This window comes from Dendropsophus ebraccatus, chromosome 1 (assembly GCF_027789765.1).
Source record: "Dendropsophus ebraccatus isolate aDenEbr1 chromosome 1, aDenEbr1.pat, whole genome shotgun sequence".
Taxonomy (NCBI): domain Eukaryota; kingdom Metazoa; phylum Chordata; class Amphibia; order Anura; family Hylidae; genus Dendropsophus; species Dendropsophus ebraccatus.
The window spans coordinates 49,142,496-49,161,836 of record NC_091454.1 but is presented as its reverse complement, the minus strand read 5'-3'; the positions used below and the strand labels follow the sequence as shown (position 1 = coordinate 49,161,836).

At 40.5% G+C, this 19,341-nt stretch overlaps 1 protein-coding gene across 1 annotated transcript in view; it reads right to left on the bottom strand.

The window, feature by feature from the left end:
* The window catches only part of SLIT3 (slit guidance ligand 3), a 413,110-nt gene extending 394,608 nt beyond the window's left edge, over window positions 1-18,502 (bottom strand). The window contains exon 1 of the mRNA XM_069970656.1: window positions 18,294-18,502. Coding sequence (XP_069826757.1) covers window positions 18,294-18,481 — 188 coding nt within the window. The 5' untranslated portion in view covers window positions 18,482-18,502. The remainder of the gene's footprint in view (window positions 1-18,293) is intronic.
* Window positions 18,503-19,341: the final 839 nt, after the last annotated feature.

Here is a 19,341-nt window from a genome sequence, read left to right as displayed (position 1 = left end):
ACTATATGTGCAGGCCCCATAATCACTGTCTGCAATGCACATCCACAATTATAGTAGGTTAGACCGCTAAGCCTTGCACACAATGAATATAGTATGATCAATGACATTAGAGCAGTTTATACGCCTCACAGCCAACACAATCCAATCCAATTTCAGGTAATTTAACTCTTCAGAATTTAAAGCTCTTTTTGCTGAACACAACTAAGAGCAGATGAGTGCAGGTAAGAAATGGGAACTGCTCCCACTAAATATACAGTACGTACAGTTACAGTTACTTCACTCATAATGCACTTATTCCATAGTATCATAAATATCAGCATAACACTAACCCTACATGCTTAATATATGCTTTGGCTAATTTATGCATTGGACAGCCTCCTTTTTAGACGGACGTCCTTTTCAAGGCAAATACCGGCCATTATTATCACACAACGCCCAATATTTGCTTTTAAAATGACAGCCGTCTAGTGTCCTCAGCACAAAAAGTGTGAGTGGGGCTTGAGGCCTAAATGATAACTGGCCATTCAGGCTGATAATGTTTTAGTGTAATAGCACGTGTTGAAAGCCAATGATCAGCCCACATGCACAATGTCATCTGATTCTGGTCTCTCAACATGCTGAAAGAGCATGGATTGTGCAGCAACAGTCTGCTGTGTGAAGCTCTGCGTAATTGGCAGCGGTAGCAGTAAAATGCCACTGACTTCAATAGACAGCCCGAACAGTCTAGGGATCATTCGGGTGGCCCCTCCCGCTGCTCCCCACTTGATGTCTATGAGTTTAATAGCACAATCAGCGAGCAAGGTACAAGATGGAAGCAGGCGCTAAAAAGAGAGGACGGCGCTCGCTTCCTCTAGAGTATCATGCTGTGTAATACGCCCTTGGTTAGCAGACCTATTCCTTATATTTACTACAGTCTGTTCTCCCCCTGTATTCCTCTTGCTGCAGTCTACACCATTTTTGTGCAGTTCATATTCTGCTCCCTCACTGCTGAACCTCTCACATTAGTTCTTTATTCTCCCTCACAGTTTCATAGACAAACAGCTCAATCTAATATACTGTAGCTTCTAGTCCTGCAACTAAGCATGTGTGACCAGCAAGCTGAGACTGAAGTATAGGTCGTAACCCCAAGACAACAAGCTATAAGGACCACATTTTGGGCTAGAAGGATTATGTGGAAACTACAGAAAAAAATGTAATTATTATATATTGAGGATTTTAACTTTATGTTGCATACTTTAAAAAACTTGGAAATTAAAATTTTTGATTTTAATTTATCTCTTTTTTCTTCTAATGATCATAACTGTTTAACTTCTCCATCCACAAGGCCATTGTCAGGGACCATCAAGGGAGGAATGGAGGACACCAGACGAGTGCTGCCCGCAGCCACCCCAGCTGTCCCTACCCACTTGCCCCAACTGCCCTAGGCAGCAGTAGACAACTGGGCAGCGTTCCCTAACTTAGGTAAAATGTAGCACAAAACGAAGACTAGACGTAGAAACACAATAATGGATAATGGTCAGCGAAGTACAGGAACAGGATCAAGAGAATAGTCAAAGTCTAAGCCAAAAATCAAGTTACCAAGAGTATCAGTTAGAACAAGTGCTAGGTCAAGAAAAACTCACAAGTGAGGCTCTATCGCAGGCAAGATACTGAGACAGAGGAGGATACTTATGGGACCTGTAGTCCCAGTCCCTAAAAGTGATTGAGGCTGAGGCTTTAGTTCCTGCCCAGATACAGACAGCTGACTAGTGAGTCAGTTATCAGTCCACAATCAGTGAACTCACCACACCTATGCTGATCAGCCAAGGAGTGAATACTCGCTGCTATGGACGCCGAGCCGAACGCATGGTCCAAGTCCTAACAGCCATGTAAGGGCTTGTTTTTTTCCCAGGACCATAACATCCTTCAGTTTCAAATTTGGTTGGTTATTTTTATGCTGTTAAATGTGCTGTAAAACTGATATGTTATCCGTAATGCTCAGGTTGGTGGGACCTGTCTTTGGACCTGGATAGGGGTTAATTTGTTTTGTGGGATATGATTGGACCAGCAAATTTCAATTCTGGCATTTGGTATTCTAATTTTACATTTACACCATTCATCTTGTGCTTTTGATTGCATTTCCATAGATTGAAAATTTACAAGTTTATGTTTGTTTTTTTACCCTTGAAGAACATTCTTCTACTGAAAAACCGAGTTTGGTGCAAAAAAACTGAATCAATCCAACAACAGTAAACAACCCTACGACGATGCTGTAAGAGGTACGAAAGTGTCTATATCCGTGTGTCAACTGTATCAACATGACCTGAAAGGCTTCTCAGCAAGAAAGAATCCACTGGTCCAAAGATTATGATTTGCAACTGCACACAGAGACAAAAATGGAGAAATGTTCTCTGGCTTCCAGGCTAAAGAACACCATTCCAACTAGGAAACACAGGCGTTTAGACATCATACTGTCGGGGTGCTTTACTCCAGGGGCAACTGGAGCACTTTAATAAAGAGATGGTATAATAAAAAGATGGAAAAGACATTAAAAATCATGATTTCAAGGTGAGGTAGGAAACCACAACTCTGTTACACCAGTATTTTCAGAATAATTCCATCTACACTACCCAAGACATTTCACCAAGGTTAAAAAAGTGTCACATGTCTAATATTTGATAGCTGAGGTGCTGAGACAATAACGAGAAAGAGTAAGATGATGCACTCAATCACTGCAGAAGACAAACTGTATAGAAAGCTCAAGGAGTCCATCTCCTACAGAAATAGGTGGGAAGAACAAACACATTCAGGGGAACACTTCTCCCCCCTGTTCCTAGCAAATGGTGGGAGTCTCAGCACCCAACATTGAAAGACTCTGCTACTAAACACAACCCCCGTGTATGTAATCTTCTAAACCATGTGAGATGTGATGAAAGAAAGAAAAGCCATTAGGGGACATTTATCAAAGGGTGTAAAATTTAGACTGGTGCAAACTGCCCACAGCAACCAATCACAGCTCAGCTTTCCTTCCACTGAAAGTGCGGCACTACCCAAAGGGTAAGTTGTTACAGTAAGGATGCCAAAAAACAGCTGCATATATTGAACAATGACCTGCAAAATGTTGCTTATCATTTCTGCATAAGAAGGTACATGGCAGACTATAATTACGTGCTTTTGACAAACGGCAAGCCTTCCTTAGTGTCCCATATTGGTGCATAATGTTGGTGTGAAGATACACCGGCAATGAGCTCTTGTAGCATTGGGAGGAGAAATATGTCTAATATGCTTAGTGGATCACAAATATTATGCCACCTGGGCAATTTTGACCAATTTGGTGTACTTTATCCCATTTTTGACATCTCCAAAATGCACGTCTCTCCATCACCAGAATGAGTTCAGTCAGAATCTACTGACAGGGCAGTGGCACTGTATAACTCAGACTTTCCTAATTCAACATCATCCCCTCTCTATCTCTGCTCAATCTGGCTCGCTGCATGGAGGGCTACGATCCAGTGCATGAACCCTAATGAATATCAACCTTTGACCTCTAATTAGATCCAAATTGTGCATTGACTCATTTGATTGCATACTATTATAGGGGATGAAGCTCTGTCTCTACAGTTATAGAATTAACAGGATACAGATTCAGCAAAAAATCTTATTTATTCCATAATAGAGCATGCACAATTTTACAATAAGGGTACTGTATTCAATGGGTTTTCAAGGGAAAAGTTGTTATTGGCCTGTCTTAACCCCTTCATGACTTAAAGCTGTTGATGCACGGATGCCCAGGTAACATTGAAGCAGTGTTCCTCATCGCGTTGTAAGAGCTGTAACATTTTTATTTTTCCACCTACAGGGCTGGCTGTTTTTTTGTGCCATAATCTGAAGTTTGTATCAGTTTTATATTGGTGTAAAAGAAAATTTTTGATCCCTTTTATAAGGCCTGATGGCAGACTCTATAAGAAGATTGCCAATCCAACAGGACGGAGGTATTATACCCCCACCTGACAGGGAAAGTGATTGGGACTCCCGCAGTCATGTATTTATCCTGTCACTGACTCCCTTGAATGATGTGTGGGCTATAGATCACGGCGTTTCTGGTGACACTAATGTGGTGTAAATAATGTGTGCATGGGTGATAACTTTGAAGTGGACCCACACACATTAAAACCCCTTTACAGCAGAAACAGATATATTCGTTCAGAATGGACGGGACATCGTCAGTAGGAATGCATACATATGTATAGCTGACCTAAAGGGGTTAAAGAAAGGCCATCAATATCAGATGGTTAATGTCTCACACCCAGCACCCCCACACATGAGCTGTTTGCCAGTTGGTACACACAGTGACACTGACAATCTTTCCACTGGTTAGTGGCCAAGAAACTTTATTTCAAATGGAGCAAAGCTGCAGTAACCAATTTTTTTCAATTTTGGCCACTACCCAGTAGTGGCAAACAGCTGATTGGTGGGCAATCTTATACTTACAAATCTGGTATTAGGAACCTTTATGAAAGATAGGTCAACAATAGATTTTACCTTAAAAACCGCTTTAAATTCTTGCAGGTTTTTAAAGGGGTTGTCCAGCGTTAGAAAATTCCTTATATAATGGTGCGCTCTGTGCTCCCCTGGTGTTCTGTTTCAGCCGCTGCCACTTTCAAGGGTAGCATTATATTAAAAAAATTATATATATTATATATATAAAAAAAAAAAATTGCTGCATTTTTTTTTATATAATGCTACCTTCAGAAGTTATATTCGGAAGCTCCACTGACAATTATGCTTGTATTGGGTTATTTGTTCACATATTAAAGTGTTTTTCTGGGCAAAATATCGACACAAGTTATTCACAGGACAGCTTATCAGTATGTTTTTTTTTTCCTGGAAGATCCCTTTAAGACTCTTCCTGCCTAAATATATTATTAAAATTATCCATAAAGGGTATTCTCATCTCAAATAAATGGTATATTAGTGGGAAGGTATCCCACCAGATCCTAAATGAACCCCAAAGAATGGACCACTGCACTGCTTTACACAGGCCTGCTTCTGCCATGAGGCGGAATGAGCCTTCCGCCTCAGGCGGCAGATTTTGCGGTCCGGCAGGGGGCGGCATTATGTCCCCCCGCTGTCATTTTAGTTAAATATCACTTAACAAAAATGACAGCGGCCGCTCAACTATCCTGTCACCCGCGCTATCCACATCCCGTCAGGTCCCGCGACGTCACCCTGCAGCTGTCATGGACCTTCAGGCTGTGGTGAGTGAGTGGGGCGATCGGGTCGCACGGGGCCGCCGGGGGTTGATGCGGTTTGATGCGGTGTGGGTGGCGCATCAAACCAAATCACAACACCCCCCCCCCGGCGGCCCCGCGCGACCCGATCGCCCCTTTCACTCACCACAGCCTGGAGGTCCATGACAGCTGCAGGGTGACGTCACGGGACCTGACGGGATGTGGAGACAGCGGAGAGCGCAAGCCGGCTGCGGCGTGGGACAGGTGAGCAGCTGACTGGGGGGGGGGGGCGATGCTGGCCATCACTGAGGGGGCGGCCGCCTGAGGTTTGCCTCAGGCGGCAGAGACCCCAGAATCGGCCCTGGCTTTACAATAATGCTCTCTGCCACCAGGCCATACAGGGGACGGCAGCCTGCCTGATACTCTTCAATGGCGTTGTGCAGTAAATCAACACTGAAATCCTTCATTCTTGGAATCTCAAACTAGGCTATTTGGCCAAATTCCCCTTTCCGGTTATAATAGAAAAGATAAAATATAGAGTAGGCATAGAGGACAGAGGGCTGAAATACTTTCTGCAGATATTGGCCTAATCCTTTCTGGCAAATAGGCCTAATCCTCACCTGGACAATGAGAATAGATTGTAGCTCTGTAGAAGAAATACAGAGCTCTGAAGGTACAATAATATGAATAAGGAGACTCAAGTTTACTGTAAAAATGCTATTCCTTTGTGTGAGGAATATCTGTGGTTATGAGAATTTGTGGAAATTGAGGATGCAAGTTTTACCCAATGGTTTTTAATAGTATAACATAGTAATGAAGTATACACTAAAATTCTGGCTATTTAAGATGATTTTTCCACCACAGTTATAAAATGTTTAATACAGATTAACCTTTTCATGACCGGGAGTCTTGGCACATTTATTTGCACATACCAAGTGTTTTTTTATGTATTTGGCTGCTTCATTTATTTTTGTATATGACTTGAAGGCTTTTAAAAGGGAAAAGTAAGCAGAAATAGGTTTAACCTCAAGCGATTTGTGTCTGTGTCAGTCACAATGTTGTCGTGCCTGGGATGTGCTCCATTAAGTACAGGTTTAATTATTAATAGTCAGGTTTCCATTTTATAGCTGCAGGTACATTCATAGCATTTTATTCATGTTTAGCTTTTTATACTTTGTGGGGGGGGTTTCATATGCCAGGAAAAATGTGATCTATGTATTCCCACACATTACTGGTAATAGTGATCTAATAGTACTGTAACTGTCTAATAATTCACTGTTACCAGTGATATGTATATTTGGATATGCTGGGAAGACTGACTGTCTTCTCAGCTTCTTTAGCAAACCCCCTCTGTCTTAGGAAATCTGTGACATTAGTACTGACATCACCATTGCAACATGCTGAACATGGAAGCAGCCACGTTCACATATAGAGACACAGCACTCAGTCCTTTGAAGCTTTTCTGACAGATTGCTTGTCACGATCCAAAGATCAGGCTGTCACTGTGGCAGCTCAATCTGCTTACTATCAATGCATTACTTGTCATTCACCCAGCAATGTACAGGACCCTTCCTTGCCAACATGATTTAAAAATAGGGAACAATATAACATACTTCATTGATATTAAAAGTATTAAAAGCTTGTAGCCTTGAACTGGTTGTAAAATGCAATCATGGAAAATGTTTCCTCTAAACAGGGGTGTATGAGGATCGCTGGCAAAGGGTTAAAGCTTTAATATTAAACAAGGGACAATGCTGACTTTGAAGGTTACCCGACTTTCATGCTGCCTGAACTATGAGTCCAAAAGGGCTTCTCCTCCCACCAGCCTTAAGTGATAGATCCCTTCCTGATTGGGCGTAAGACCAAAACTTTTAATTAAGTGGCAACAAGACAAACAGCCACCACCAGGGACCCTCCTGATGACTTCTGCTTCAGGCAGCATGATAGTGATCATAGGTTCCCTTTAATTCATTATATAATATCAGTAGTTTTAAATGTTAAAGCGAATGTACCATCTTGTAATTCAAAATAAAATTTTCATTACCCCGTAGGAACAGTGATCCCTGTGGCGCGGTCTATTTTTCCAAACACCACCCAGCTCCTGCGTTCTGCTCCATTTTCTTTTTGTCCAGGCGGACCTGGCGCCTCCTTGTCTAATGATATCCCCTCCCCTCAGTGATGTGCCATTAGAATCAAGCCTGTGTCAAGAGTGGATATTGTTACACTGGGGATGCTAGGCCCGCCTCCAGTGCATAGAGTATGCCAGTGCACAAAAAGAAAATGTCGCTGAGTGACACATTTTGGAAAATAGACCACGCCCCCATGATCACTATGCCGGCATTGACAGGGTTATATGAAGAAAAAAAAATTAATTACGAGATGGTAAATTTGCTTAAAGGTTTTGGTGACCAAATCCTGTATTACTCCTGGCCAATTAGTAATTCATGTCCATTCTCTCCACTTTTACATACTGACATGAATGAATACTTACTTCAAATGGTTAATACATATCACACAGCAGATAAGACACTGTTTTAGAGTAAATTGCACAAAAGGGGATAACTACTCTGATAATGGTGGGCCACTGTCTTTCCTGGAGGTGACCACATGCTTCCATTGAAGGCTTCTTGTGAGCTGTTAAAATAATTAAGCTTACCACAAAACCATTTCTGCTTGCCAGAAGATCACAAGAACAGGCCAAACCAGGTCAGTATGTGGCATAAATAATGGAATTGTTCATGCTTCTGGAATTCCTCGCTCAGCAATTCCAGGTGCCAAAATCTCTAACTAAATATAATGGCTCTTCACATTATTTTATCACATTCAAGACACATAGCACATAAAGATTATATTCACAGAATACAGAACTGTTGACAAATACACATAATTTAGAATTTTTGGCAACAAATCTATTTTATAATCCTTAGTTTACTCTCAGAGAATGCTTCAATGGCTTTAAGAGGGTTTGTACTCTCTGAGAAGAGAGGCTGGAAGATTTTTCGGAGCCTCAAAATAAATACAGAAATAAATACAATTAACCTCTTAAGGCGCCCTCAGCTTCTGCGTTGTCTTGTCTGCTGCACAATGCTCATTGAGTGCTAAGGAAAGAACAGAAGCAGAGACACCATCCAGCACAGTAAATAATAGTCCCATAGTAAGTTGTTTCTAATAAAAAAAAAATGAAATAAATACACAACCCTCCCCAAAATAACTCCTTGAATACCTGCCATAAAGGGTCTTTGTCACTACTTTCATGGTGCCTGAACCACCAGTCTTTGGGGCCGTCCAAGGCAGCTTCTCCCCCCACTGACCTTGATTGAAAGATCTCTCCTTATACCCCAAAAGTGGAAGATCTACAGGCAGAATTGTCGCAATGTAATCTTGTGCTATAATTTTTTGTATGGTCAGTTTACTACTTACAGCCAGTGTAAAGCCAACATGCATTCTATTATGCTGTGCCATCATCACAGTTTTCCAATCCAGTCGGTTGAGGCAGGTTCCTAGCTATGTAGTACAGCCATAGTTCTGCTGCTAATCACAAATGCATCATCTGATCATCTAAACACTTATTCAACCAATTATCAACCTTTGTAAAAGATCCCTTAGATTCTGATGTTGTGTTGTGTTGTGCGACTACTACAAACCAATTACCCTAATGTAATACATCAAAAATTACATTAGACAGTGATAAACAATATTAAAAAAAAAAAAAATACGTCTAGTAACAAAGAAAAATAAATCCCTTGTGGGCACCGCTATAACCTGCAAGCATTTGGTTTACTTAAAAATAATAATGATTTTTCTTTTATTTTAAATGCATTAAGTGCACATAAAGAACAAAAAATTTAACCCAGAATTAGTGTATTTCATTATTTTTGTTAAAAAGAGTACTTGAAAATAATTTTTGATACATGAAAAGTTATTGATCCCACCAGTTCTCACTAGGGAGACTTGCTGGGATCAGGAGATAAAGCCAGACAGAGACCGTAGCAGCTACGCCATTCACTCCCTGGTCGTATCCCACTCCAGCCGAGCCCATCAATATTAAACTACCTAGAAAAACAGAGCAGGTGGCTGGGCAGAGGATCGCACTGCTGCCACATGCTCTTCCTGGCTATACTGTATCTCCTGATCCCAGTAGGTTTCAGCAGTGATCCCAGCAGGTCTTGACCCAGTGGGATCAATAACTTTTGACATGTCTGATGTCATGTAAAAAATTATTTTTAGCGTTAGGTACTCTTTAACAAATCTCTGGACAAATTTTTACAATTAGTAAAATGTACCTTCTAGGGTCACTTAAAGCAATTGATGGCCCATTGCGGTTGGAATCCCTCCATCAGAAAGGAGGGATAGTAGTGCTGGTAGTGTAGAGCACCTGGACCTATGTTAATATCAGTGTTTTAGCATACATGTATAATAGGAAAAATTTGCATAGACATACACTAAATAGAAAACACAAAAAATGCAGACACTAGCAGCAACTTTCTATTAGAACTGGCTATACAGCTTGTTTTATACTTTTACTGCTCTGCATACCTATATACTATATGCTATATATTGTGTAATTATTGTGCTGTAATTATGGAAGGTTTGTACCCACCAAGGAAAGCTGGATCCATCTAGGCCAAACACTACACCAGGAACTTGTCCAAAGTGGTTGTATTTAAAAATAGAACATAAAGGGAATGTGACACCAATACATAGTTAAGACATCTAGGCCTCCCCTCTCTGTGGTATGACCTCTGCACAGGTCATAGAGCGTGCCTTGTAAACTATGCCTTTAAAATGAATAGGGCCGCCCATGAATCTTGGTCATTCCATTGTGACTGTCTTTAGGGATTGCTGTAAAGCATATCTAAATAGCTCAAGCAAAATGGCTGATACTAATGTACAAAAAAACTGAAATAAACAAATTACAATCAGAAAACATTTTGCAGTCAGACAGCAGGTATCACATACCTTCTCATTTGTCATAAATAAATAAATAAAGTTTAGGTTGATTATTTTTATAAAGAAAATTCTACGTAACAATCTTTCATTCTAAAAGCTGTCATACTTTATGTTTACTTAACCACTTAATTCCCCTCTGGATCTAAAAGACCAGGTGTGAAAACTACATAGAGATAGACAGTGACATTTCAAAGAACACATTTCTGAATCACTCAAGCAGCAGATACGGCCTGCAAATCCTTTACGTCTAGTCAGTGAACCTTTCATACAAGCATTTTGGATCATTTTTAGTCTCCAATTTCTATACATTAAATAGTTTCCACACTATTTTTAAATGAAATCTGCCTGGATAATTATTAACGCCCTGCAGCTGACCGTGTTTCTAAATAGTTTCTTGATGCACCAGCAGTCCATAGCAAACTACAGATCACGTCATACTGTATTATAATTAATTGAGCAAAATCCGCCCTGCCACATCTGGAAATAAATAAGTAAAATACAGCACATTGGCATTAAGGAATTTTGCTTTTCCTACCCACCATTCTAATATACCTGCTAAGTTAAGTGCTGCAAAGTAGGACTAGGAGCACCATGAGAACTGCGGGAAAGTGAGGGACGTAAGTATGTGTTACATATCAATTCTTTACCTGTCTGGCATTGTTCTTAAAGGGAACCTGTGAAAGGGGACGCGGGCACAGAGCCCGTCTGACCCCCCGATGCAGCCCCCGGATACTTACCCTTTCCGACGAGTCCCATTCCTGGAGCCGGTCCGTGGAAGAAGATATCAGCGCCTGAAGCCGTGCGCGCGTGCCACTGAGATGAGTCTGACGCCCATAGAGAATGGCGATTCCATTTATTCTCTATGGGCGTTGGACTCATCTCAGCAGCGCGCACCCACGGCTTCGGGCGCTGATATCTTCATCCCGGGACCGACTCCAGGAATGGGACTCGTCAGAAAGGCTAAGTATCCAGGGGTGGTCAAGAGGCTGAAAGTAACCTACGCGGGGAAACAACATAGCCCAATGAGGTATGTTGTGTACATAAACAACATAGCTTGCAGTGATACTCAAATTGCACAACTCTTACTAACATGAATAAGATATTAGCAAATAGCTTAAAGATGTCCAGCATTTTCTAAAACCCAGTACCCTGCAGGGGGAGGGGGGAAATTGACCATAAGTACTAACTTATGAACTTTCGTTCATCAAGGGCACAAGTAGAGGTAAGTTAGTAATTGTGATCAATTTCCCTCCTCCCTCTGCAGGATGCCGTTTTTTAGAAAACGCCTGACTTCTTCTTTATCTCCCCCACATAAAGTGATTGCACAATGCCACTGATCAGTGGAGACTGACTGTGAACTGCTGTGTGGGCCTATTCAAGCGCATGGAGTCGCCTAGATTATATTTTTTTATTATTATATCACTAAAAAAGTATTGCTCCAAATGCATAGCAAAACAGCATGTTTGTGATAAATGCATAAATATGACTTATAAACACCGCATACTGCAGAATCGATGTGCTCTTGAAGCATTATAAATCCTTACTATTTATTAGTGTTAAACTTTGTCTGTAAACTCCAGCCGTACGTTCTCTGCTAATACAATCCCACTTTTCCAAACACTACAGTGGCACGCCATTCATCTTCGCATTCACATAGTAATTAGATACAAGGGATGGCTATTAAAAAGCCAAACAAATACACATGATGGATTTCAGCATTCACATTACTTGTTACTGCTTAGACTTCCGATTACTACTTTTTCTTTTTGTAAACATTTTGGTTCTGGTTTCCATACACTACAAATGTTATACAGAGAGGAAACACAAATAAGCAAGGAATGCAGCCAGACATAAAGAAAAATACAAGCTAAATCAATGATGCTAAATGTTCTAGCATATCAATCCTCTGTACATGGTTAGCACTGGTAACATGAGGTAAGAGAGACGGGATAAGAACACATCCAATGTACCATGTGAGAAATAGTTTGTAAAATATGATATATAAACTAATTCAACTAAAAGCCATATGTGAACAGTACAGAACATAAACACCAGCAGAAAACACAGACACAAAGGAAAATTCTACAAAACACCAGCAATGGCAAAAGTATCAACAATCCTTCAGTCTGTAAGTGTCCCCAGAGGCTTTACATGGGAACTTCTGAAAGATAAACCATGACATATAGCAATCATGATCAAGAGGCACTGTGGCACACCAGAGGTGGAGAAAAAAAGAAAATATCAGTCTTTAAAAGACTAGAACTAGGGTAATTTGTGTCCTAAATGTAAAAAAAAGCTAACAGCTAAAGACCAATGTACCAGCAATTACATTGCTTTAAGATTTATACATCAATAGACCAGCGCTGGCACTGGAATGCCGTGGTCCTTTTCTTGAACTGCAGCCTGTTTCCTGCACACGGTGGCAGTCTATTACCAGTCACCAACCTGCGCTAAATCACGGGAGGCAGGGGCCGGCCCACCCCCAGTGGGCAGAGACCCCCACCCCTTAATAGCACAGCTCCATTAGAATCAATGGAGTCACATCAAAGAGGCGAAGGTATTTCCTCCCACTGGGGGCGGGCTGGCCCACCTCCAGTGCTTACAGCCTGACTGCTGTTCCAAAAAGGAATGCGGCACTAGCAATATGTATAAATTTTAAAGCGATGTACCTGCTGGTACATTAGCTTTAAAAGGGTACCCCTTTTTCAAATTTACTGGTGTCATAAAGTTATACAGATTTGTAAATTACTTCTAGTTAAAAAACTCAATTTCTAAGTATTTATCAGCTGCTGTATGTCCTGCAGGAAGTTATGCATTCTTTCCAGTCTGACACAGTGCTCTTACCTCTGTCCCTGACAGAAACTGTCCAGAGTAGTAGCAAATCCCCTATAAAAAAAACTCTCCTGCTTTGGACAGTCTCTGTCACAGACAGAGATGTCAGCAGAGAGCAATGTCAGATTAGAAAGAATACACCACTTCCTGCAGGACATACAGCGGCTGATAAGTACTGTAATGCTTTATTTTTTATTTAAATAGAACTCATTTACAAATCTTGAAAAGACTAGGGCCATTTGTGCCATGCATGTCACTTTAAAAGTAAGAATTAGGCATAGCTTAAAGTCTGGCCACAAAAAGGCACAAATAAGATAAATGGATTCTATACATTTCATATGCCAATCTGAAGAAAAAGTATGCTGGCATAAAAAGTGCCAAGCTTTTTAAAAGGTACTTACTGCTAACATATATTCGCTACATCCTTTGGCTATGTATACCACAAAATTGACACCAATTTCTAGTGTACTTTGATCCATAGGAGGTCATGACCTCACCTGCTAGACCGCACCCAGTGACTACATTCTAGGCCCTTTAAAAAGTGAAAAGCGCAAGACATCAAAACGTCTTTAATAAGCCTGTTCCCTTTGACCCCTGTGTAGACTGTCTTATTTTTATCCACTGTAAAAGATAAAGGGGTTATCCAGCCTTACAAAACTGGTGGTGTATACTGAGGATAAGTCATCAATGTAGCAATGGGTGTCTGTTTGAAGCAGCGGTGATGTGAGGTGATGGTGATATATGGGATAAAGCTGCACTACCTCACATCACTGCTACCGACACTGTGGCCCAAGCACTGTAGCCCCTTCATGTAGCCCCACACACACTTCCAATACTGACCATCAATTTTAGAGGGCTGGATAACCTCTTTAATAACAATGATGTATGTTGTGACAGATTTATCGAAGGCGGAAAATATGGCCATAAATATATCACAAAGAAGCCACATCAGTTTGGTTATAAATGACACATTGGCTTAATGATATATGATACAGCGGAGCAAGGTTTTATTTGGCTCTGTTTACACTATTCCTCATGATCTTAATAATTCAAAAAGAAATACATGTATACTTCTACTGCCTCCATGCCAAAAGGACAAAAACAAACTGGAGTAAAGTAGAACTGTCTTAGTTGCCCCTAGCAACCAATCAGATTCCATCTTTCATTCCACACCGATTCTTCAAAAAATGAAAGGTGAAATCTGATTGGTTACTAGGGGCAACTAAGCCAGTTCTACTTTACACCAGTTTGATAAATCTCCCCCAATGTCTTTCATGTTGCCCTTTTCATTCAGGATGGTGGCAATAAATCCAATAGTTTTTTACAGACAGTCACAACCTAAATGCATAAAAAATCATTGTAGCAGATATGCGACAAGTCTGTGGTAAAGTCTGTGACCCCTCTGTACTGTTAGGTGTGTAACAGCTTGTTCATGTCAGAAAAAAAAACCCTGTGGCTTTATGAGAAGTTTCTTTGGAGATACGGAGCCCATCTTCACATGATTTATGGAGTGTTTGAATGCAGCATGACTGAAGTGGAAGAGTCTGTATATTGCATTTCCACACCTCATTCAAGGCCTTTTATTACCCAAAGCCTGAGTGGTTCTCTGCCCAAACCTCTGGCTCAACGATAATGATAAAACAAAATATATATCACTTTTACCAGTCCAAAAACATTAAAACATTTCCATTATTCTGCGTATCAGAAAGCAGACGTCCGTATATTGAGAAAAACAATAGGAGAAAACATTCCTTAGTTATTTTTCCAGCACTGTGGCCTGCGTCTTCCAATGTGACATTTCCTGGAGAGATGCCTACTTGTAAGGGACCGCTGCCATTTATTTATGGCATAGGGCACAACCACTAACTACCGCTCTCATTCCTGAAACGTCTTATCCAGGACTAAAATATACAAGACACTCGCTAGAAAACCACGTTATATCACATCCAACCCTTTTATACAGGAACTTGTGTTTCCAATAAAGTCCTGGGTAATGGATGTGCAGCAATGCCATTCAGTGATGGAGACCAGGGACAGAGACATGATAAGAGGTTGGCAGACGAAGGGCAGAGATCTCTGACAGCATGATAACCTTAACGCTGGCCTCACAACATATTCTCTCTTCTTACGACATTAAAGATTTAGCGCTTTATCTTTTCCATATGAAAGTCTGGATCTGCTCTTCCACAGCCAGATAGTTATATCAGTTTTATATCAATGCCCCCCCCCCATGCACTCTTTATGAAAAACATTACATTATAATTATATCCAGTGAGGCCTAGGTGCCATGTGATCCTCTAAGCGCTGCTGTCATGCCAAGCATGGCTGAGAGAGAAAGCTAGAAGGAACAACGTCAGATGGGAAGGGTCAGGGACCCTAAACTTCATGACAGTATTGCTATAAGGCTGCATTCACACACAATAGGCAGGATTTTTACTACAAATTATAATTATATATTATTTTTTTTTTACCTTTTTCAGTGTCTTAGACCTCTTCCTGATTTTGGATAAAAATACCGGCCTTAATATTATGTGTAAACCAAGCATACAGTTAGGCTGGGTTCACATTGTGACTTTGCTAGGTTCTTACTGTATCCGTTTTGGTTGGAAAATTTACAGAAAAATGTGGCTAACCTCTTTTTTGTGTACTCTACAAAGTGTAAAAAAAAAAAAAAAAAAAAAAAAAAAAAAAAAGGGGGGGGGGGACAGATGCATTATAATTTGTGGTGTTTTTTCAATGGAGAGTGGGTCAAAATGGATGGCATACAACAGCATCCATTTTTACCATCCGTTTTTTCTTCCATGGAAAAAATACATTCAATAGATAGCAAAATTGTGATGTGAACCAGGCCTTAGTGTGACAAGATTAGGGGTGCATGTAAAAGTGTATGGGAGATTGCTGAAAAAGAATGGTGAAAAGTAAAACAAAACCTTGCCATAAAGTGAAGTGCTTAAGGCATTAAAGTAGTACGGCCATGAGCAGCAATACATTCTACAGATCGTTTCTAAAGGGATACATTTTATGCAACCCCTAATGGATTACATGATGTATATTATAATACAAGAATCATCTGGATGAAGTAAAGTATAATGGGCCCTGAACTTGTATTATGTATTGCAATGATAGCACTCAGCATCCCATGGATCAGGCTGCAGCCGGTGACTGGAGTCACTTGCACTTTCCAGGCTCTTACCCACTCTCGTCTTTGTCAGTATCAGTGACTCTTGTAATACACCACTCAGTGTCTCCCAGAAAGATAAATCTTGTATCTTAGTGGCTAAGCCGACAATGATGTATGGCACTTTGGGGATTACCCTCCTATGTGATGATCATGTCAGCTATGCAGAATAAAAAGAATAAAAGTCATTGTGATTGTAATAATATAAAACCCTGCCATTCATATTAATGGCGTTCAGTCCCGGATCAGGTTTACAGACTCATTGCAGCAATAGCAGTTATAAAGCAGGTGATACAAATCTGTCACCTTGTCTGATGCAGGTACTTCCCTGTTTCATTCCCTGCAAAAGTTAAATACTAATAAAAAAATGACCTAAAAAACAATAAAGTTTCTGTCACTTTATCAAAGTTAGAGACAGGCAGGACAGCAGGGGCGAGGAATTCTCCATGGCACACAGAGGAGCCTGGTAGTATGTAGGTCACCTTGCAGTAGTCCTGTCAGTAAGGACACTTATATAAGCAGTCTGTATATAATAATAGAATATAGTCAATGACACTAATGCTACGTTTACACGGAACGATAATTCGCCCGATCGTGCGATTAACGATGTCGGAGTAACGTTTTTTTTTTCATAACGATCAGCGTTTAGACGGTACGATATATCGTACGGAAATTCGTTTTGCGATCGCTTAAAGCCTATATAACACATTGGTTAAATCGGCGAACGACTGTTCACATGGAACGATCTGCGATTTTTTTCAACGACGATTTGAGAACCTGTTGAAAGATCAATCGTTGATCGTTCGCTGCGTTTACACGTACGATTATCGTTCGAATTCGACCATTATCGTGCGAATTTGCACGATAATCGTTCCGTGTAAACGCAGCATAACACTACAGCATGATCAATACTACTAAACAATATAATATGAACAATAACACCAATACTACAACACTATAACATAATCAATATCATGAACACTGTAATATGAACAATAACACCAACATGATCACTAACTATATATAACAATATAACTTTATCGTTATCACTGACAGTGATCAAGAATGATCAATAACACTATGATAACAGTATAAACTCAGAACAAAAACAGTATAAAGTTTGATCAATAAAACTATACCTATAGTCTGATCTGATCAATAACACTATGATGACAATATAAAGTCTGATCAATAAAAGTATACAGTTTGATCGATAAAACTATGATAAAATATATAAAGTCTGATCAATGACATGATGATAATAGTGTAAAGGCTAAACAATGACACTATACCAGTATAAACTTTGATCAATGACACCATGATAACTATAAAGTTTGATCAATGAAACTATGATAACTATGAAGTCTGATCAATGACTCTATGATAAGTTTAAGCTCTGATCAATGACACCATGATAACTATAGTGTGATCAATGAAACTATAATAACAGTACAAGCTCTGATCAATGACAATATGATAATAGTATAAAGTCTAAGCAATGACACTATAACAGTATAAACTCTGATCAATGACACCATGATAACTATAATGTTTGATCAATGACATTATGATAACAGTATAAACTCTGATCAATGACACCATAACAGTATAAAGTTTGATCACTATGATAACTATAAAGTCTGATCACTATGATAACTATAAAGTCTGATCAATGACACCATGCTAGCAGTATAAGGATCGGTCAGTGACACAATGATAGCAGTATAAGGATCGGTCAGTGACACCATGCTAGCAGTATAAGGATCGGGCAGTAACACTATGATAGCAGTATAAGGATCGGGCAGTGACACTATGATAGCAGTATAAGGATCGAGCAGTGACACTATGATAGCAGTATAAGGATCGGTCAGTGACACCATGCTAGCAGTATAAGGATCGGGCAGTGACACTATGATAGCAGTATAAGGATCGGGCAGTAACACTATGATAGCAGTATAAGGATCGAGCAGTGACACTATGATAGCAGTATAAGGATCGGTCAGTGACACCATGCTAGCAGTATAAGGATCGGTCAGTGACACCATGCTAGCAGTATAAGGATCGGGCAGTGACACTATGATAGCAGTATAAGGATCGAGCAGTGACACTGTGGAGATACTCACAGCCTCTCAGCATTCCTGGGGATCCCCTTGGGCACAGTCTTCAGTCCCAGTCCATGACAATCCACATTGAGTCCGGAGCAGGTACACTTGCCAGGACAACTATCAACCAGGGTAAAAGTGATAAAACTCCAGACGCCCAGGAAGAAGACCAGGGGCAGGTATCCTCCCCGGAGCTGGGGCAGCAGCATGCTGGTAAGTCTTCTCCAAGGATCCCTTTCACTGATACAGATTAGATGGAGTCTCCTGCGCTCAGCACTCTCCGCACTCACCACCATCTAGGGATGACTCCAAGTTCATCCTTGCACCCAGCCCAGGGTCACAGGACTCCACTAGGTAAGAGGAGTTCTATCCCAGATCCAGGTGAGAAGCTGCCCCCCTCCAGACAAAACCTCAGAGAGAGACACAAGACGTTGTCAACTATTCTTCCCTTCCTGATGAGAGAAACAAAAAAAAACAACGTGATTCTGAGGAGCACAGAAGGAAGTAATGCCTGAGAACCAAGACGGGGCTGTAAACTGATCTCCTACAACCAGCAAGTTTCAGAAATTCTCCTCACTTGTGCTTCCCCCTAGTGGCCGTACCTTGTAACTGCACACTAACCAAACTATATAAAAAAAAAACTGCTCACGTTCTCCTACATTCAGGCACTCCACTACACAAGGTAGAACAAGAAAGGAGTGATCTATCAATTGTTTATCCAGTTAAATAAATAAATAAAATTTTATTTGTCCCCATTAGAAGTGGAACGTCAGTAAAAATTATTACATATTCCAGGAAGTATAAACTGACTGATGTCCTTAAGAGTGCTAATTACTAATAGTCTGAATACATCCATACAGGCTCTTAAGTGTACAACCGGAGTTTCTGCGCCACAAGCGCTGTACAATTAACCATAGAGAGACACTGCTCATGCAGGGCTATTGACCCAACCATATGAAGGTCAGCATGTTCAGTCTATGACAGTGGTGTCAAGCTCAAATACACAGTGGGTCAAAATTAAAAAAACTGGACAAAGTCGTGGGCCAACCTTGATAATTAATAAAGCGTG